The sequence below is a fragment of the Chiloscyllium plagiosum genome, chromosome 18 (genome assembly GCF_004010195.1).
Source record: "Chiloscyllium plagiosum isolate BGI_BamShark_2017 chromosome 18, ASM401019v2, whole genome shotgun sequence".
Lineage (NCBI taxonomy): Eukaryota > Metazoa > Chordata > Chondrichthyes > Orectolobiformes > Hemiscylliidae > Chiloscyllium > Chiloscyllium plagiosum.
Genome location: NC_057727.1, coordinates 25,422,036 through 25,444,249, shown reverse-complemented (window position 1 = coordinate 25,444,249; position 22,214 = coordinate 25,422,036). Strand labels below are relative to the sequence as shown.

General features: G+C 37.7%; 1 protein-coding gene across 1 annotated transcript in view; it reads left to right on the top strand.

Annotated features, from left to right (window-relative positions):
* nup210 (nucleoporin 210) overlaps positions 1-22,214 on the top strand; it is a 110,907-nt gene that overhangs the window by 2,920 nt on the left and 85,773 nt on the right. Inside the window, exons 2-5 of the mRNA XM_043707992.1 lie at positions 9,651-9,787; positions 10,800-10,931; positions 15,576-15,672; positions 20,471-20,621. Of these exons, the coding sequence (XP_043563927.1) occupies positions 9,651-9,787; positions 10,800-10,931; positions 15,576-15,672; positions 20,471-20,621 (517 nt within the window). The remainder of the gene's footprint in view (positions 1-9,650; positions 9,788-10,799; positions 10,932-15,575; positions 15,673-20,470; positions 20,622-22,214) is intronic.

Here is a 22,214-nt window from a genome sequence, read left to right as displayed (position 1 = left end):
AATCTGAAACAAAGTCAGAAATTGCTGTAGAAACTCAACAGATTTGGCAACATCTGTGGTGAGAAGTGTTTTCTTCCACAGATGTAGCCAGATGTTCTGTAGTTATATCTTTTAGTATATATAGGATTGTAGGCAGCCAACATAAATTTGAAAGCAATAGCAGATATCTTTATATAGAAATTACTGGATTTCTCAAATCCTTCTCTTCATATTTTTATGTGTTTATGCATATTTTTAATAAAAACATCATGATCTCACCTGATTTGATTCCTGGACAAGTCAGATCCAAGGCTGAAATTACCTTGATTTGTCATATTTTGTTTCCAGTTTACTTGATGAGACTTCTGTTTGTGAAATATGAAGCACAAAGCTGCAGGTTTGGTTTTAACAATAAAACAGAAGGTTATTGTGTAAAAGAAATGAAGGTAAAATAAAATGGAGCAAGCTATTTATATCCAACACAATCTGACAGATCTATCCTAATGTCATCAAACACCAGAGAAAATTCTTTCCTTTCACACTTTTATGGTTTTGAATTAACTGTTTCTGTCAATTTTTTTGTCTTCAGAGTTTGACAGTCTTTTCCTTGAGTATTCACATGACTGAGCTTTCTCAAATTTTAGTTTAAAACTGAATCCTCCTAGTCTGGAACTTTGAACTTAAAATCCTTACATTGAGGTAGTCCATTTCCTAACTTTTCTGAAACAACTGCTTTTTCTAGGAGAAACTATTTCATGCATCTAACTTCTATGAGGATTCTACAAACTGAAAAGACAAGAGCTTCTCAAGCTACAGGTTTCTCACCTAAAGCAAGTTCATGCTCTTCAATGTTTAGACTGTCTGCTTGTAAAACTCTTCCAATGCAAACAAATATCACCTTTAAAAAGAAATGGCTCCAAAATACTAACAAGTTAACTATTAAACTCCTTGTCCACAAGTCAAAACATTCATGTCACTAGTTCAAAATACAAACTGTAAAATAAATTAAAAATGTATAAATCTCATCTTGAGTCACAAGCTGAGCACAGAATGAAGGCATATGTGTGACAGTTCAGTTGATTAGAAAAGAATGGTTTTGGGAAAAGGGGACCAGGAGTTTCTTAAACTAGTCTTTTGGATATGTGAAGCAAGATTTATTGATTTAAGAAAAGGTTGAAAGTTTCAGTTGTATGGATGGGTTTGCAAAGTTGGACTGTTCTGGGGGGGGGGGGGAGAGAAAGTAGGTTGAGAGAAGATTTGAAAGAGATGTGGGTACAGACAAGTAGATGGCAACAAATTGTTCTATTGAGAGAGGTGTCAAGAACTAGATAGCGCTGATTTAAGATGATGGGGAAAGAATCAGAGGAGTGACAGGAGAGGAAAGAAAACCTTTGTGTACAGTGATTGGCAAGGACCTTGAGTTGACTATTGAAAAGTATGGTGGTGGGACATTCTAAAGGGAATGAACAATTAACTGAAGAGGAAAATGTTTCTGAACAGCCCCACAAAAGATTTAGGAGTGGGGTTAATTGAGTTCCTCTTGTGTAGAGCTGGTATGGACATGGTGAATCATCTTCTCCCCCCCCCCCCCCCCCACCACCTGTAACTGTTATAGGATTTTGATGCCTTTCACTCCAAGTCCATATGTATGTGAGAGCTATTAGTTTGTCCTTATTTTCCCATAATTCGATATAAATTGAGTTACAGGATTTTCAGAATTTTGTTTAATTTATTGTCATATGTACTAAGATACAGTAGAAAGTATTGGATTGCATTCTAACCAGACCAATCACACCTTGTATAAGTACGCCAGGGTAATTAAACAGAATGTAGCTACAGAGAAGGTGTAACGAAAGATCAAATGAAGATGAAAAGAAGCAATCTAATTTGTCACAGATTCTGATTATTATCACATCGAACCTGAATATGTACATTCAGATCATCAGAGCTGTATCATATAATTTCACATTTAAATATCGGTCAAATTTTTTACAACTGAGTGATTTTCTTTTAACACAATTAATCTGGATATCTTCTATGGTTATTTTAATTAGGTCCCTGTTTGCTGAGACCAGTAATGGATGTCAGTGTTGTTGAGAACTAATTGCATGCTCACAATTCATGGGGGAGGACATTTTCAGACAAATTGTTTGTAGAAAAATGATCTATGTTGCTTACTAACAATTTAATGAGATTACTGTAGTAAATAATAATGCCTGAAGCCCATAGCTGTTTTCCAAATAATATCTGATATGGCACATTCAAATTTACTACATTCTCTACTAATTCGGTTTGTGTTTTGCACGAAAATATTAATAGTGTTCTCAGTATTTTTCATAAAATAAAACACTGTCATTCAAGATTATATTGAAGTGTGGCAACTGTTTTTTAAGAGTACATTAGAGTTTAAGGAAATGAAGTTAGGGACACTACCAGTGCTGAGAGACATTAAATTAATTCACAGCAATAAGGCTGTAAAAGGACAAGGAAAACGATGTTCATCTACTGAACCATGGCAGAATATAAAATGAAGGCGTGGGAGTTAAAATGTGAATTATAGAAGGAGCTGGACTTCTTTTTTGAGTTGGCTGGTGGGGTGTTAATTAATTTGGAAGAACAGGAAGCATGAAGTCATGTTGGGAGCAGGGGTGTTAAGGTTTTCGGAGGGCTTTTTTTTGGGAGGCAGAAAATAAGGACATTGGTTTTAAATGTTGTGATTATCTTCACGACAAAGGCAGATGTTGCAGTTATGGTTGGGAAGGATGAAATATTGATTGGTGTAAACATAGAGTAAATACTGAGAGATTTAGCATCTTTGAATATATAAATAAATCAACAGACCCAAATAGGATGGATACTATTCTTTTAAGCAAGGTAGGAAATTTGAAGAAGATTCTGAACATCATGTTACAAAACTCTGGCCATGAGCATGGTGCTGGAGAATTAATAACATTGTTGAAAAAGGAATGAAGGGATAGGCCAAGTCATTAAAGACTTGGCAGATTCAGAAAAAAAATCACATGATGTACAGGTTGATGACATAGAGAGAGTCTTTTGATGTAAAATGTGTACAATCCCTGTTGGTATACAGTACATGGTATTGACATCTTCAAATGTGAAGAATATTTTGCTTGCCGCAGCAGTATTTGGATCAATAATTTTACAGTACATGGGTCAGTAAGGATTATTATTATTATATTTTATAATTTTTATTTTGGTTACAATAAATATAGAATCATACAATCCTTACAGTACAGATGGAGACCATTTTCCCCATTTGAGTCTTCACCAACCCTCCAAAGGGTGTAAGTTAGCTGTGTAGCTCATTTGTGAGGAAGAAAGCTGTAGGTTGTAGTAAGATTGAGTGCCATCGTTATTTGGAGAAGTCATGGAATTGTCAAGGAGAGCAAGCATGGCAACTGGAGAGATATTGAAGAGGGATAAAAAGTGGCACGATGGTTCAGTGGTTAGCTCTGCTGCCTCATAGCACCAAGGACCCTGGTTCGATTGTAGCCTCTGGTGACCACTTGTGTGGGCTTTGCATGTTCTCCCTGTGTCTGCGTGGGTTTTCTCCAGCTATTCTGGTTTCCTCCCACAGTCGAAGGATGTGCAGGTTAGGTGAATTGGCTATAATAAATTCCCCATAGTGTCCAGGGATGTGCCGGCTAGCTGGGTTAGCCTTGGGAAATACATGGTTATGGGGATAGGGTGGGGGCAGTGGTCCGGATGGGATTCTCTCTTTTGGAGGGTCAGCGTGGACTTGATGGGCCAACTGGCCTACTTCCATACTGTAGGGATTCTATGGTTGATGAGGGCAGAGTGGTGGATGTGATCTCTATGGACTTCAGTAAGGTGTTTTAACAAGGTTTCTCACAGTCTGGTTGGCAAGATTAGATCACACTGAATAGAGGGAGCAATAGCTATTTGGTTACAAAACTGGCTCAACGTTAGAAGACAGATGGTGATGTTGGAGGTCTTTTCAGACTGGAGGTCTGTGACTAGTGGCGTGCCGCAAGGATCGGTGCTGGGTCAATATTTATGTAAATTATTTGGATGTGAACATAGGAAGTATCGGTAGTAAGTTTGCAGATGACCCCAAAATGGAGGTATACTGGACAGCAAAGAAGATTCTATCAAAGTATTGCTTGATCTTGATCAGATGGGCCAATGGACCGAGGAGTGGCAGATGGAGTTTAATTTTGGTAAATGAGGTGTTGTATTTTGGAAAGGCAAATTAGGGTAAGGCTTATATGTTTAGTGGCAAGGTTCTGAGGAGTGTTGCTGAACAAAGAGACCTTGGAGTGCAGGTTCAAAGTTCCTTGAGAGTGGAGTCGCAGGTAGGTAGGATAGTGAAGAAGGCTTTTGGTATGCATGGCTTTATTGGTCAGTACATTGAATATACGAGTTGGGAGGTCATGTTGTGGCTATACAGGACATTGGTTTGGCCACTATTGGAATATTGTGTGCAATTCTGGTCTACCTGCTGTAGGAAGAATGTTATGAAACTTGAAAAGGTTCAGAAAAGATTTGCAAGGATGTTACCAAGATTGCAAAGTTTGAGCTATAGGGAGAGGCTAAATAGACTGGGGCTATTTTTCCTGGAGCATTGGAGGCTGAGGGGTGACCTTATAGAGGTTTATAAAATCATGAAGGTAAATATACAAGTTCTTTCCCTTGAGGTGGGGGAATCCAAAGCTGGAGGTCATAGATTTATGATGAGAAGAAAGATTTAAGAGATCTGAGGGGCAACATTTTTATGCAGAGGGTGGTGCATGTATGGAAAGAGCTGCCAGAAGATGTGGTGAAGGCTGGTACAATTACAGCATTTAAAAGGCATCTGGATGGATATAGAAATAGAGGATTTAGAGGGATTTGGGCCTAATGCTGGCAAATGGGATAATTTTATTTAGGGTATCTGGTCAGCACAGATGATTTGGACTGAAGGGTCTGTCTCTGTGCTGTATGTTTCTATGACTCTAAGTGTAGAGAAGTGGAGGGACCTTAATGTTCAAAGGTACTTGATGATCCTCTTTGCCTCCCCTTGAATAATGGTCTAGTGTATTATTTCTGGACTGCTAATCCAGGGACCCAAGTAGTAATCTAGGGAACAGATTTGAATCCTGTCATGACAGATGCTGGAATTAGAATTCAATAAAAATCAGGAATTGAAAGTCTAATGATGACGAGGAATCCATTGTTGATTGTCTGGAAAAATTCATCTGGTTCACTTACGGAAGGAAACGAGCATCCTTACGTGCTCTGGCCTACATGTGACTCCAGCCCCATAACCATGTGGGTGACTCTTAACTGCCCTCAGGGCAATCAGGTGGGTAACATTTGCAGGTCTAGCCAGTGACGTCCACATACCATGAATGAATATATTTTTAAAAGAGATAGTCCAGTGGATGATTTTGAAAGTATAAGGATATGTTACTGAATCACAGACTATAAGAATAGTGAAATTATGCTATGTTAAACACCTGTTAAACAGAAACTAGAGTTTTGTGTTTCTGGTCACAGTTCTAGGAAGGATGTAATTATGCAAGAGAGGATACAGAAAAAATTTGAGGGAAGTTGCTGGAAATGGAGACCTTCAGCTATGAGGAACATTTGGACAGCCTCGAATTTGTTCTCTTTGAACAAATGAGACGGAGGAGAAATTTAAGTGAGAAACATAGAATTGAGAGCCTAGATTTTCTTGGATAGGATTGACCTATTTCCCTTGGAAGATAAATCAAAGATCAGAGGGCATAAATTTGAATTACTGTACAATCATGTTAATTTGAAATGCAGGGGGAAGGTTTGTATTGAGTGGAGTTTCAAGATGGTTGAGAATGATTCTGTATATCCTGTTTATACGTACAAACTTACACTTGTGGGAAAAAAAGTTAAAAATCAGTAAAAAAATTTTTAAAAATCACTTTCAATATGTGATGGATGGAATGCAGACTGGGTGTCTGCTTTGCTGAGTCTGTGCTTAAGCAGGACCCCGTCCTTCCTATAGCCAGTCATTTTAAGACAGCATCATGGTTGCATGCCCATATGTCTGTCCTCTGCATACTGCAGTGTTCCAATGAATCTCAGCGCAAACTGGGAGGACAACATCTCATCTTTAGACTATGCATTTTACAGCTTTCTGGACTTCCAACATCTTCGTAATGTGAACTAACTCCCATTTCTTCCCTTTCTTTTGGCTTAAAAATCACACAACATCAGGTTATAGTCCAACAGATTTATTTGGAGGCACTACTTACGAAGTGCTGCTCCTTCATCAGGTGATTGTGAAGCAGGACCATAAGACACAGAATTTATACCGAAAGATTACTGTCATGCCACTGAAATGATATATTGAACAAACCTAGATTAAGTTTTTCGTTTTTTAGAATGACTTTGCTAGTTTCTGTTCTTTAATATGTTAATTCCAAATCTTCTTTCTTTTTAGCTCGTCATGTCCTCTCCTCCTCCCCATCCTTGTGGGACTGTCTGTCCTTTCAAGTCTGGCAGGAGACACACCATTGTTCTGCCATTCTCATAATTCGATCAACAATCAACGTATTTTCTCCATCAGCACCCTCTACCCACTGCCCCCTCCCAGAAAAAAACTATAGCATAAATGCTGTCCCCTCCACACTTCAGTTCTGATGAAGAGTCATCTAGGATCTTGAACATACTGGATGGAAAAAAAGTATTTTTATTGAGCTGTTCAGAGTTGCTATCATGGACTCTGGGGCAGGTGAGAATTGGACCCAGGCCTCCCGATCCTAGGATAGGGGCATTAGCAATTCACTACAAGCGGGTGCTAGCTGAAATGGTTTTGGAGGCAGATTCAGTTGAAGCATCCAAGAGGACATTTGACGCTTAACTAAATAGAAACAATGTGCGAGATTAGGGGTAGAGGCAGGCAATTGGCACCAAGTTAAAATGTTCAGAGCTGGTATAGACACAATCGGCAGAATAGTCTCGTTCTGCACTGTACTGATTCTGTAAATAGACAAAACTGAACTTTGTAAGTGATAGTTTCGGTAGTTATTCATCTCTAACATAGTTATAACACACTGTGCAATTCAAAAGTGCTTCCTTGCTGTAAAAAAAAAAAGATTGATTCCTGAGCTCATGAAAATGTAAGTGCAGCTTGCATTAGATAAAGATATTAAAGTTTTTGGCAGTTATTTTGTATGCTGCATGATTATTTTAATTATTAAAGCACAGGACTTATAGTCGGTTACTCTGACTGCAAACATTCATTTGGATTTTGCAATGCTGTCTGAAAATGTTTGTGCAAAAAGTACCTTTGACTGCAAGTGCATCAGGTCCTTGGGTAGATTGTCTTATTGTCCAAACTTTCAAATAGCCACCAGCATGTGCTTGATTAGTTATTAGAAGCGCCTTGCCTGCCAGGCATGCTGGATGCTCATAGTCTTCCTGCCTCTGCATGTTGACCTCGGGACAATTGTGGTGAGGAACAGCTCTGATCAGACTGTTATGGGTGTGCACAAGAAGTTACTGGGAGACAATCACCTCTGTGCAAGAAATTCATTGGTCTGCCCAAAACACATTGCACTTCAGTACAAAAAGCTGTCCTGTGTTGTAAACTGACACATTCTAAGGTGCAATACTATACTCTGAGGAATGCACTAAAGGTTATGACACTCACTGCAAAAGCTCAGTAAAGGAAGGCTGTTGTCTAAAATACACTTGACAAATTAGAATGAGGGGATGGAATGTCTCCTTTTTAAAAAATAGATACCCTACAGATTGTATACACAGAGAATGCTTGACATGAAATGCAAACAGATGATATGAATATTCCCTGCAGTGGCAAGTGTAATGCAACACCTCATGCACTGGTTGATAAGAAAATATTCATATTGCTCTTTTTCTAATGCCATTTTTGAAGAGTAATATACTTTTTGTGTAAAGAACATTTTTGAAGAAAAAATAGTTCCTCAAACTGGCAAGCCAAGGGAAGTGGAAACAAGTGATATTGAGACCATTGTTCAATATTTGCATAAATGATCTGTACCTGGGAATTACCAATTTCGGAAATTGTATGACTGCATCAAATTTGATAGTGTTGTTAACATGGGGATGTGGAGCAAACTAGAGGAAGATTTTGAATTTACAGAAAGGATGTATAATTGGTGAATGAGCTTTAATATGGATTGATATGAGGTGATATGTTTTACTGAGAAGAATAAGGAAATGATATGTGGGGATACAATGTACAAATGTTGCAGATTAACTAGGATGTTATTTTCAAAAGCATAATAGAATTGTAAAGCAGAGAACTTGCGTTGAAGTGTAAAATAACTGTCAAAAGTTCTGGCCGCCATTTTAGAATAAAGATATGGATGAGGCATTGGTGAAGTTGTAAACAAACAAAACAATCATGAGTTAGCAACAAATCAGAAAAATGTATAGGATAAAATTGAATAGGCTGGGCCTATCCAGAGAGTAGGAGCCCACAACTGAGATTGAATGGAGTAGGTATTTTAAGACTTCTATTGGTGGGGGTGTAGAGTGGAGATAAATTTAAGATATTTTTAAATGAAATGGGAAAAACTGAAGAAACATTATGCAGAAAGTGATTAGAATCAATTGTCAAATTGGTATATTTGAGAGCAAATCAGAAATAAATGTGACAGAAGGGATTAGAAGATATTTTGATGGGATTAGATAAAGAGTAAGGGGAGGCTGTGTGTCTAGCATAAAACACCTTTTGTGCCGCTTGGCCTGTTTCTGTGCTTTAAATGCATTGTAATAGCATACAAAATTGGAACTTTAAGATTCACTCTTAACCTTTCAAACTGGATGGAAGTAACTCCAACCCAATGCTGTACTATTTGCTTAAGATTAAACCTTTTTATTATGGCACAATTTGTCAAGCCCCAGGTTTTTGTGATGGGATGAAATATTCCAAAATCTCAATAGTGAACAAAGCAAGACATCATTATGGATATGGTAAAAAGAAGACTAAAGGTCTGTTATGAGGAAGGGCCACCGGACCCGAAATGTTAACTTTGATTTCTCTTCATAGATGCTGCCAGACCTGCTGAGCTTTTCCAGCAACTACTGTTTTTGCTTCTGATTTACAGCATCCGCGGTTCTTTTGGTTTTTACTTGGAAGACTAAATGTATTGTTTTAACAATGACATGGGCAATTATTAAAACTTCTCCCATTGTAGTGAAAGAATGATTCAGGAGTTTATGGAAGAATTTGTACTGTTTAACCATACAGCTGTTGACATGTTTGCTTTCTGATTGCACTTCATATTAATCACAAACCTTGACTTCAATTTTTTAAAAAATTGCCTTCAGTGCCACTTTCCAATTGGGCAGTGTATCATATGCTTTCAAAAGGAGAAAATGCCTCCACAATATTGTTATGAATGCCTCTACCACTTGAAAGCTTTGGGTGTGAAAAGTTTTGACTAATCAGAAAAAGAATTTCATCAGAGTGAATTATATAGCTTCTCCTTCCTCTTCCAAGCAAAGTGAGTTACTTTACCTTGCTGATTTGATTGTTGGTGAAGTTGAATATGAATATGAAATTTATGCAATTTCATAACCTGACAGTTATATAGCAGATTGGTGCTGCTGTCTACATTCTGTTTTCAGTTTAATTACAGTATCAAGGAGAAGATATTAATGATTCTCCTTTTTTTGCCCAGGTGGTCAACAAGGCCAGAGGTTGCAAGTATTGAACCAATAAATCCAAATGATCGACAGTGTTCACAGAGCGCAGTTGTTTTGGCACATGCATCTCAACCAGCACGTCTCACCAGTATTATCTTTGCCGAAGAAATAGGTATGATATTTCTGCATAAATGCCAGAGTTCTGAATGCTAAAATCTATTGTGCAATAACGTTATATTTTTGTTTTTAATCTCTTTGTCATTGTGTAAGCTTAGTCTAAAATTCTATGCTGAATAATAAGATTTGAAAATGTTCTGTATTTCCAGCTCAGTGTATGAACCGAACAAATTTTATGAAAGGGATTGTACTGAAGTTTTAAATATTTGATTAGCCATTACAATTTCTTGTCCAGCAGATGTATGTGTACACCCCATTTCAAGCAGTGTAGGATTTCTATGTAATTCAACAAGGTTTGGCTTGGACCTGTCACAGTTGTGTGTTTTAACTTCTCTCTGCTTGATTTTGAAAGTACAGTTGACAATTTAAAATTTGTTCAACTTTTTACTGGCGTGAACCAATGCTGCTTGAACCTTACAACACGAGGTTTTTATTTATATTCTTCACACATTTGGTGTTTTAATTGCTTGATATTGTATTTTAAGTTGTACCTTTAATAAAGTAACTTGAATAGTTTTTGATTCATTGTAATTTGCAACTTGCCATCTTCCTACACATGAAGAACTTTGCTGTGATTGTTTCAGGCTCAACTGAACAGCATCCTTAGTTCTTTTATTTTCTTTGGTGCGTGAATATCCTCATTCACTGCGAGTGTTTTTCTACCTCCAGTAGATGAGAAACTGGGGATATACAATTGGATCTGAATGTTACGGATGAGAAATGATAGAACAAGCACTTAAAAAGAGACAAAACATTTCCACTAATAAGCTTCTAAATGTCAAAAAAAAAAAGACTGGGGATGAGGCTCGCTGTTCCATGTAAAAGCTACCTAAACATATCTGTTTTTTAAAATAGGCAGCGTTTTTAAATTGTTTCCAGTTCAAAGACCTTTCATGGATGTAATGACGAGTCTAGTGATTGTTAGTATTTGTGAAGTATTGATTTTTAAAATTTACTTGTCCTTGATTCCTCTTGTGTCTAAATTTCCAATTTTTCTCCTCCAATAGCAATTGGGCGAGTATTACGGTGTGATGCAATCGTTGATGTCATCAGCGAGATTGAAATTGTGTCTACAACTCGTGAACTTTACTTGGAAGATTCTCCACTAAAATTGAGAATTCGAGCTTTGGATGCAGAAGGTACATAATTTCATAAGCAACCAGCACTGAAATTTTGAACAGATATAAATTCTAGAGTAGGGTTCATGTAGTACAATAGTAATGTCCTTAATGTTATATTTTTGACAAAGTGCTGGAAAAGCTCAGAAGCCTGTTTCTCTCTCTCTACATATGCTGCCTGATCTGCTGAGTTTCCACAGCACTTTTTCTATTTTGTTAATCTCCAGTATTTGCAGTAATTTGCTTTCAGTTAAACTTTGATGGGGACTTTCACAGCAGTGAATTTTCAAAAGTGAAGCACATTGCTGCATCTTGTAAAAGCAGAAAACATGACTACTGCAATAGTCGGGAAAAATGTCACTTTCAAAACTTATCAGTTTGTACTCCGTGAAAATGTGTTACTACAACCATTGTAGAGGGCTTCAGAAGTGGGTATAAATAGTCTTTACAAAATCTAAATTCCAAATACTTCAAAAATGTTTGCTTTGTGAATTTTATCTACTTGTGTTTGCATTTATAAGCACTGGTTTTCACTTGCATGTGGGTGACCAAATAGTTCAGTAGCTGAATCAAGAAAAAAAAATTGATTAATGTCCCTGATCTTCATACAGTGAAGCTATTTTTTTTTCACCCATGTACAATTCTTGTCTTCCGTCCAATGGCCTTTCAGTGTATGAGACAACTTGTGGATTATTTGGGATAGACCACAAATGATGGTATTGCTGCATGGCCAACTATAAACATTCAAAAACAAAAACAGTAATTGCTGGAAATACTCTGCTTTCTCTCCACAGATACTGCCAGACTTGCTGAATTAATGCTTTGGGTCCAGTGACCCTTCAGAACTGATTGTAACTGGGAAAAGGTTGGTATAGAGAAGGGGGTGGGAAAAGAGTAAATGATAGATGGAGATAGAGAGCCCAGATAGAGAGGAAAAACAGGTGGACAGACAAAAGAAATGGGTAAAAGATCAGCCTGGGAGAATCAATAGCTGCAAATGTGGACCATTAATGGCTGACAATGGGTTACTTGTGGGAACAGTCCATGTGGTGACCAGTCCTAATCTGTGGGGTTGGAGTAAGGAGATGGGTGAAGGTGGGTGAAGGTGAAGACCCTATAATTGTTGAACTCCATATGGAATTCAGAATGTTGCTGAATTCCCAAGTGGAAGATGAGGTGTTCTTCCAGTCTGTACTGAACTACGTTAGAACAATGTAGCAAGCCCAAGTCAGACTTGTTGGTCAGGGAACACACAAAGTTGAAGTAGTAGGCAACCGGAAGGTCGGGGTGATTTTTGCACACAGCATATAGGTATTCTGCAAAGCAGTCAACCTGCATTTCATCTCTCCAGTTTAGAGGAGACCACACAAACACTCAGAATACTTAGAATCTGTGCCTGTTGTCTGCAACCAACCAAATATCAGGAGCAAGAAAATTAAAAGGCCGCGAAAATTGCTTTGAAAGATTGCACTACCACTGTGTGGCGATCCACCTTTCTCCCTAACTGACAGAAAAACATTGTAGAAGTTGAGTGAAGATAACCTGAATGAACAAGCGGTTGCAGCATGACCGAAAATGGAAATGACCAGAGTATTCACATCTGGTAAATATAATACGTATAGGATCAGTACCCATTCTCTCTTCTTTTTTTTTTACAAATAAATCTTCAAGTTCCCCTCCAAGTCACACTCCATCCTGACTTAGAAATATATTGCCATGCCTTCTCTGTCGCTGGTCAACATCCTGGAATTCGCTCTCTAATGGCATTGTGGATCAACCCACAGCAGATGGACTGCAGCAATTCAAGAAGGCAGCTCACCACCATCTTCTCAAGGGCAAATTAGGGACAGGCAATAAATGCTGGCCAGCCAGCGATGCCCACATCCCACAAAATGAATAACTCAAAAAAAAACTATCTTTGCACAACTCAAAGACTAATCCTTATGGCTGTGTTTTTGTGGTCCAGTTACCATACATCACTATCCCCTACTTGAGCTAGTGTCCCTGTTCACTTCTACTTGCCCTATCTCTGCATTTCTTCTGATTCGTCAAAATCCAATTAAAAGCCCATGCTGTTATTTATGTTCACTCTGAAATTTGCTGCTGTAGTTTTGTCATGGTGTTTCTCCTGAAGTTCATCTTTCTTAATTCACAATATGATTAGTCTAGTTTTGCCAGTTGCAGATTAAACTGTTGAGAAGCCTCAACATCACCCAGTTCAAAGCAAACTGCTTGATTCACACCCTATCCAAACCAGTTTGAGTATTCAGTCCCTTCACACTACACACAGTAGCAACAATGCTTACTATTACAAGATGCTCTGCAGCAACACAGCATGGCTCCTTTGCACCTTCAAAATGTGTGGCCTCTACCACCAATAAATTTGAAAGTACCAGATACATGGGAACATCACCTGTAATTTCCCCTCCAAGCCACAGAGCATTTTGACCTGGAACTGTGCTGTTGTACATTCACTGCTGCTGTGTCAAAATCTTGGCATTCCCCTTCATCAACATTGTAGGTATACCTGCCCACCAACAGAGAAGCAAAAGGAGGCCAATCATATCTCCATGGATTGTGCCATTTCAAGAAAGCAGCTTATCACTACTTTCATAAAGGAAATTGAGGATAGGTAATAAATGCTGGCCTAGACAGTGCTCCTCACATCACCTGAATGAATAAAGTCTTGATTGCCATCAAGATTTAAAGAGAAATAAGTTGATTCCCAAAAAAGACATTAGACTACAATGTGTAGCATTGTGAAAATCATGTTTGATTTCAAACATATCAGTTGTATGATTTTATGTAATTGCTAGGAAATTGTAGCAATATAATTCGAGACTCACTGGTGTTTTAGCAATGGTGTATTCCAGCCTTTTTTTCTCCCCCACCTGATATTCCATGAACTCATGTCCCAAAGCTCCAGCCCTAGCCTCTGGATTGTTGGCTTAATGACATTTTCACTCTGCCACCGTGACTCGTATTACAAATACGAGAAAGTGCTTGTACTGTAAAAGAAGCTTGTCAATGGAGAAATGCCTGAATTTACAGTTGAAATTGCTGATATGAAGTTCACTGTATTTAAATGTCATCTTGTAGATTTGTATTTAAATTGCACTTGTGTAAAGGTAAACATTTCCCAACCCAAAGCAAACTGATCTTTTATTGATTCCTATGAAGAGTGAAATTTAGGCAAAAAGGATTTGCTGAAATGAAGTAAACCAGAGGTCTGTCAGTTCTTTAAACAGGTGGTCTATTTAGAGACTCTAAGATATGCTTTTTTTAAAAAATCTTATTGCCTTTTAGTGCATTGTTAAAACAACTTTTTTTGTATCCATGGAGACTTCATCAAAGCATACATTTAACAAATTGGGCAGCGGGAAATGACAAACAAAAGAGTCCCTTCTTGCTCATTGCTTATGCAACTCTGTGATCTAGCACTTTTGTTTCTTTCACATATAATTTATTTGGAGCTATTTGCTCCTGCTGCTATGGGGTTTCTTCCTCTTCCCTCCTCTCTTTGATAATCACACTTGAGTCAGTTATAGTGGCTGCATTCCTATGGCCCTGATTTGAGTTGAGAAAACTCCCAAAATATTAGTCATAACAGAGATTTGGTTTATTGCCACACTGGGAAGTGATTGTACCAAATGAGGCAAAGTCCTACTTCAAGGCAATCAACTCGAGGAGGGCCACTTTGAAATTGCATTTTTGGGGCACAAGTTTCCAATATAGTTGATTCTGAGTTATGAAGGCACAGCAAGAATTTAAGAGCAACAGTGGTGATAAAGTCTGTTAAGACAATTGCTTCAATAAACTGGGAGGGAAGAGGATAATGTGAAGAGTACTTATGAGAAGTGGTGAAAAGCAGGGTGAGATGATCTTGCTAAATAGTAGAGCAAGCTCCAGGGGCCAATTGGCCTATTTTCTTTTCATATTCGATATCTGTTTGAATAACTTGAAATCTTGCTATGCATGTTGATCACCCATTCAGTCGATTTTTCTAGTACTGTGTGGTGCAATATTAATCTATAATTGTTTGAAAATTTGAAATCAGTTTGCATGAAAGCATTTAGCCAGTAGACATCTAGTCATGCTAATTATGTATTTTTGGATTGTAGAGTCATTCCAATTGTTCTATTGCATTTTGTAATTATGTGTTCTATCAATATTTCATTTGTGTGCAAAACATTGAAACTTTTGCCAATACTTTAGGGATTGCTTTCTTTACAAATCTTTCTAATGAAGGTGTGCATGTTTTCAAGATGTACAATTTCAGATGTGGAGAAGTCCTGGCCAATGTGGGAATGTTGCACAGTGGGAAAATCGGCTCAGTTCACTGAATATTTCAGCTTTGAGAAAAAAGATACCCTGTATTAACTGACATAATATGCCTTATACTGCTAACTAGCAAAGTTACACTGTATTTTGCAAATTGACTCACATTCTTGGCAAACACTGCACCTCAAGTCATTAAAAATATTTCTCACACAAGATATTTTGTTCAATTTAGGAAACCTAAAGTTCTTTGATACTGGCTTTCATTTGGGCTTTCTGTCTTGATCTTCTGAAATGATTACAATTACAATCACCTAGTAACTGTTGCAAACTAATTTGTGCTGCTAACACTTTGATGCTTATGCTGTCTTTCTATCTCTTTCACAGGCAATACATTCAGCTCATTGGCTGGATTAGTGTTTGAATGGAATATAGTGAAAGATACAGAAGCTGCTGGATATGCAGACTCCCACAATGCATTGCGGTAGGTATATGGCTTTAAAAAGAGAAAAGGTGCAGAAATAGACCATTCAGCCCATCAAACATGTTCCATCATTCAACATTACCAATGCTGATCCCTTATCTCAACAGCATATTCATACTTTATTCCCATATTCCTTGAAACTTTCAGCCTTCAGAAATGTATCTATTTCTTCTCAAAGTATATTTATTGACTTCACCTCCACAAACTTCTATGATAAAAAATTCAACAGGTTCATCACCTTTTGAGTGAAGAAATTTATTCTCATCAGACTGAAATGGCCTACCATCTATTCTGAAACTGTGACCCATTGTTTTGGCCTCCCCAGCCAGAGAAAACATCATCCTTGCATCCAGTCTGTCTAATCCTGTTACAATGTTATACGTTTCAATGAGACTCCCCCCTCATTCTTAACTTGAGTAAATTAAACCCCAGTCAGTCCAATTCCTTGTGTGTGACAAACTTGCCATTCTAGAGCCACCTTTCATGTTAACTTCCTTTCAGGCAAAGAAACACCATCTCCAATGCATACGTTTATATCTTAACTATTAACCGCTGCATGTGCACTGCCTGTCTATTAATGAAGTTGGCGAAAGTGAAGATTGCAGATGCTGGAGATTAGAGTCGAGAGTGTGGTGCTGGAAAAGCACAGCAGGTCAGGCAGCATCCGAGGAGAAGGAAAATCGGCGTTTCGGGCAAAAGTCCTTCATCCTGATTTATAACAAATTGAAATAAAGTATTTACTTCCAATAACCAGTTTTCAAATATAACTCTTATCCTAAGAAGTCTTGACCTTTCTCATGAGTCTTAGGAACTCTTCCTGAAAACACAGTAGAAGCAGAACATTTTGTAAGCTTGGGGTGAAATGTTATCAGGGATGGTGCTGGATTGTGGATTTTACGTTACATTTAGATTAGCTATGATTTGCTAAATAGTAGAGCAAGTTCAAGGAGCCAAATGGCCTATTCTCTTTTCATATTCAATATCTGTTTGCAATACTTGAAATCTTGCTATGCATGTTGATCGCCCATTGTTACATCAATTAACCCCTTCTCATGGGAGAAAACAAGATGTAGGATAGTCTGTTCCTGAGTTGGTTCCTCACTTTAAATTTTTTTAAAAAATCTTGTACTTCCAGGAATTTAACCGCTACAGCATTTTTGCTAATGTAGTTTGCTCAGTCTAATGTAGTTTAAAAGCAGTCTTGATCACTGTAGCCTCCTTGTTGTATGCATCTCGAATTGCCTGTTTAATGCCATTCCCTACCTCAACACAGCTCTTCAGAGGTCTGTAGACCACTTGCACTAATATTTCCGTTTCCTCTTTGCTTCGTACCCTTACCAAGATTGATTCAGTTCTATATTTTCAGTCCCAATATTTTTTCTCACTATTGCACTGATTTAAACTTTCACTAACAACAATGCCCAACATCCTTTCGCATTTTGCTGTTCTTCCTAAAGATTGGATACCCTTCGAAGTTCAGTTAATATCTTTGATCATCCATTTACAGTTATTTGCTGTGCTAAATCATCTGTTAAATTACAAATGTTCCATCCAATTAGATATAATAGCTTTTAACCTACCTTTTTGACATTTTTGTATTTCTCTTTTTTTGTACTCCAGCCCCTATTTCCTCTGCCTTTTGACTTTTGCTTTCTACTTTTCTAATTTTGTTTCCTTCCTTCCTTGTCTATCCACTCAAGTTCCCCATCTCCCTGCTACTCTAGTTTAAACCCTCCCCCACAGTATTAGCAAATGCCCTTGTGAGTTTCTTAATTCTAGTCATGCTGAGGTGCAAACTCTCCAGATTGCAAACTGCCGTCTTCCTCAGAAATGGCCCCAAGAAGCTGAGCCACTGTCATTGCAATGGACTCTGCTCTTGCTGCTTTCTCTTGAGAAACCATCTCCCCAGCAGTATTCAAAATAGAAAATCTGTTAGAGGTGGCCTTAGGGCATTCATGCATTATTTGCTTGGTGCTTTTACACTGCTTGAGAGTCATTCATTCCCTTTCAGTCTGTGTCCTCTTTAGCTGCAATGTGACCATCTCACTATATGCACAAAGGTCTCAATGCGTACTCCACAGTGACACTGCTGCTGCTTCAGGGCTGAAGCTTGGATGTCCAGAATCTGCAATCAGAAATTTCTTGCACACATGGTCACAGAATGACTCTGACTCTAAATTCCATTTTCACACAGGCAGTATATACCATCTATCTCTTTCCATTTACTTCATCTAGTTCAAAGTCTATTTAATAAGTTCCAGGGACCCTAACTGATTCCTTGTGTTTTAGGTGCACTCTCTATAAACTTTTTTTTAAAAACTATTTTTACTGTAAAACTGGGCAGTAGAAATTCTCACCTGTCTTGTTACAAAAGTTGTTACTCAGCCCACACTTGGTACTTGGTCCCAATGAACTTGAGTTGACCATGCAGTGTAACTCTTGAATATTTTTGAACTCTCCCCTCTTGTGCAAGTATTCAACTCCTGGTGTGTTTCAGGCTGTTTTCCAGTGACACCTTATGTCTAATTTTCTATGTTTTAAAAAAAGTCTCAAACCTGAAAATCTGTGTGCTGATCCTAATCTCATCCTGGGATTCTGCCTTGATCTCATTCTTCAGAGACTTCTTTAACAGACAGCTCCCCTCTCTCTGGTAAAGCAAGAACAATTCCAATTACCTCCAAGGAGACACGTTCTGATTCTGTTTGTCTCAGGATCCTCTCCATACCCACTCCTTGTCATGTTTAAAATCCTTGTGTTGCTGTTTCATCAGTGACATCATTGTCGCAGAGCAAATGTAACATTGTGAAGAAACTTTTTAAAGTAGCTGAACCACCTATGGCTATTTAATCTTTTGCATGTTGTATTAAAGGTGATGGCACATAAATGTGATTTTTTTTTTAACCAGATCTGAAGAGGTTATGCAGAGTTTAAAATCAGAAAAATTATGCAATCCTTGTACTTGAACTAATCAATGTGGCGCAAGTTTCACCATGTCTTTGGATATGTTGTTTGCCACATGTAATTATTTTTCCCCTGTCAACTACATCAGTCGTAAAGCAATTGACACTGATAAGTGAAAAATCTTTTGTATAAGATTTTCCTGCAAAGGTTGTTTCAATTTGTTGATCTAAACTATTGCTTTGATCTAGCAGAGTTTATGTATCTGTGGAGCCTTGACACACACGTTCTAAATTGTGATGTAGCATTATGCTGTTCCCCATTGGATTGTCACAGCTAGAGCTTACCATTGGATTTAACAAGTCTTGCCTCATGCAAATTCATTCATTGAGCTTAAGGAAGGGTGAAATGACTAAGATTGCAACTCCTTGCTGAAATTATCCAAGCTGAAATGGGGGCAATGGATTTTCTTTTTAAGAAACCAGTGTAAAGGAACTGCCAGAACATATTCTCTTAGCTGTTTATCTTCATAATGTTTACTTTAAAGTGTTCATATTCATACTACCCGTGAATGGTTTCCACATAAGCTCAGATAAAACTGCATGCAGAATAATTTCATCCTTCATGCAACCAGTGTTATTACTATGACTTCTATCAGCTTATCCCAATGCCTCATCTGGTTTAAAGGACAGTTGTTGCACCAGGAACTGTTGTAGCCAGTTCTGCACTTCAGTCTGATCTAGCACTTTTCATCAAGACATGTGTTAATTGCCAACCTCTGTTTCCATGGTAAATAAATGTTTAGCACACCATAGTTCATCGTTGCTGTCAGAGTTCTGTTTTTCTGTTGTTCATGCACGAAGCGTGATTTCCCCCTTAAAATTGGAGTCCAGTCATAGAGCTGTTTTAACATGATTCCAGTTTCAAATGGAATGAATGAATGTCAAACTGACTTTTCTTTCTTCTTCCTCTACATGTTTCTATTAAATTTAAATGATTCTTTTGCTTCATACTTCTGAATATTGGCGAATGAGATAGAGTAAACAGAAAATGCTTAGAATTGATAAACTATCAATTTATGGAAAGCTTTTGAGCAACCAGACTATTGACAATTTTTAAGTTAAAATGTAAAGACAGTTAAAACACTGCATGTTTCGCTTTACAATAATCACTTTTAATTTTTTCCCTGCTATTTGGTGAAACCTATCCTGCTACACATTTAAAAATACCCATCGTAGAATAGTACTTGATTTTGGTTCTTCTATAAGTGCATGATAGTTGCCATTGTTAGGAGATTGCTAAATGGAGCAAAATAGATTTATACAAATTAATATTTACCCATGTTTTTAAGAAGTGTTAATTAATTCTGTTGGAATTACTTAGTGGGTTGTGTGCACTCTTTATTTTCCACTTAACGTCTTGGTGATTAATGTTCACTAATTTCCTTTGTATGACATTTAATTGTCAAGGTTTTAATATTTGTGACTTCGCTAAGTACTTTATGCATTAGTGCTATACAGAGATCGTAATGTTTTATGGAATCTTTAAACAGGAATCACAGATATTTTAGCTCTTGAAAATTGTTTTTTTTTCCAACATGGGTTGGCTTAACTCTCCTTAGATGCATTTCCCCTTCCTTTTTGTTGCATTTTTAAATGCATTATGGAAAACTTGACCATCAAATCATTACTTGAGAAGCAGGTTTCAGAATCTAGAACTAAGCCTTCAGTTATTGTCCAGTATCAGAAATAGAAACAGTGTGGTGATAGGAGGCAATCGTTATGATCTACATATTTTGTATTTGTGACTCAGTAGTTATGAAAACTTTGAGTTGGCCTGCCTTGAGTCCTTCATTGAAGAGAAATAATGTTTTTGTAAGTAATAGAAACTTTTGTTGTAGGATACTTAAATTTTCTGAATCTACCTACACACCACCTACTTACATATCAGAGATGGAGAAACATGGCAAACAAGGAGACACAATTTTGGTGTCAGGAATGAAGACTGGAAATTCAAAGTTGAAAGGAAAAATACAAGAAGCAATTTACAAGGTAATTTATTATTTATCATTTTATAAATTGCTTCCATTCTTGAAAGTTTTGGGTCTGGTGTGAGAATTGGGCAACCAGTGTATTGAGAACTTCCTTTGATACTAAACCATTTTGTCCCGATAATTATCATCACTTTTTTTTTAATCCAGTTTGTTAACCTTCGTGTCTGTAAAGGCCCGAATTCACATTTTCCAGAGTTAAGTCTGTAACACGTAGTTAATAGCATCATACTGATGCATATTTTCTTGCATAGTATACTGGATATAACAATTTAATCGCTCCTCTTTTGGGAAAGAGTCAGCTTTAAAAACATTGAATTCAGTGCATCTGATTTTTGGAGGTTTTTGGTCCCAAACTCTTTATGATCCCAGCTCCTTGGTCTTTCACTAAAACTTAAGCGTGCAACACTGCATGTTTCACTTTACAATAATCACTTTTAATCTCCGTAATGGTGAAAGTACTGTTAGGTCTACAAGTTTTTGTGGCAATAAAAGAAATTGCTGAAAAACCTCAGCAGGTTTGGCAGTATCTGTGGAGAGAAAGCAGAGTTAACATTTCAGGTCCAGTGACACATAGAAACCATAGAAGTAATATAGCACAGAAAAGGGTTATTTGGCCCATTTTGTCCATGCTGATCGAAGGATCCACCTTTTTAATCCCATTTTCCTGTGCACAGTCCAGAGCACAGCAGCATATAACACCTAAGGTGCATATCCAGGTATTTTATGCAAGAGTTTAGGGTCAGACATTTTGTTCCTCATGTCCCCTGTAATCCTTCTGCCACTTAGCTTGAATCTATGACCCTATTTCTTTTTTTAACAACTCTCTACAAAAAGAATATCTAATCACAATTTTGTATGCATCAATCATGTCACCCCTCAGCATTCTCTGTTCCAAAGAAAATGTCTCTTCAATCTCTCTTTTGTCCTCCAATTCTCCAGCCCAATTCTAATTAATCTCTGCACACTATCCAGAGCGATTTCACCCTTCCTGTAATGTAGTGACCAGAGTTGCACACGGTACTCCAGTTCTGGCCTCACCAGTATCTTGTACAGTTTCATCATTGTATCCCTATTTTTGTATTCTGTACCTCTGCCAATGAAGGAGAGCATTCCATGTGCCAACTTTACAACCTTATCTACCAGTACTGTTACCTTTAGGGATCTTTGTACTTGCAAATCAAGATTTCCCACTTTATCTACCCCTCTCAGTATATTCCTGTTTATTGTGTATTCCAGTAATTTCAGTTACATCACACTGTAAACTTTTGCGATAAATTTTAAGTCCTGTGATCTTATACTCCACAACTACCTGATATAGGAGCAGCGCTATGAAAGCCTGTGCTTCCAAATAAAACTGTTGGGGTAGAACCTCATGTTGTGTGATTTTTAACATTTTTATGTACATCTGGTAATGTGGTAAAAACAATGACTGCAGATGCTGGAAACCAGATTCTGGATTAGTGGTGCTAGAAGAGACAGCAGTTCAGGCAGCATCCAAGGAGCTTTGAAATCGACGTTTCGGACAAAAGCCCTTCATCAGGAATAAAGGCAGTGAGCCTGAAGCATGGAGAGATAAGCTAGAGGAGGGTGG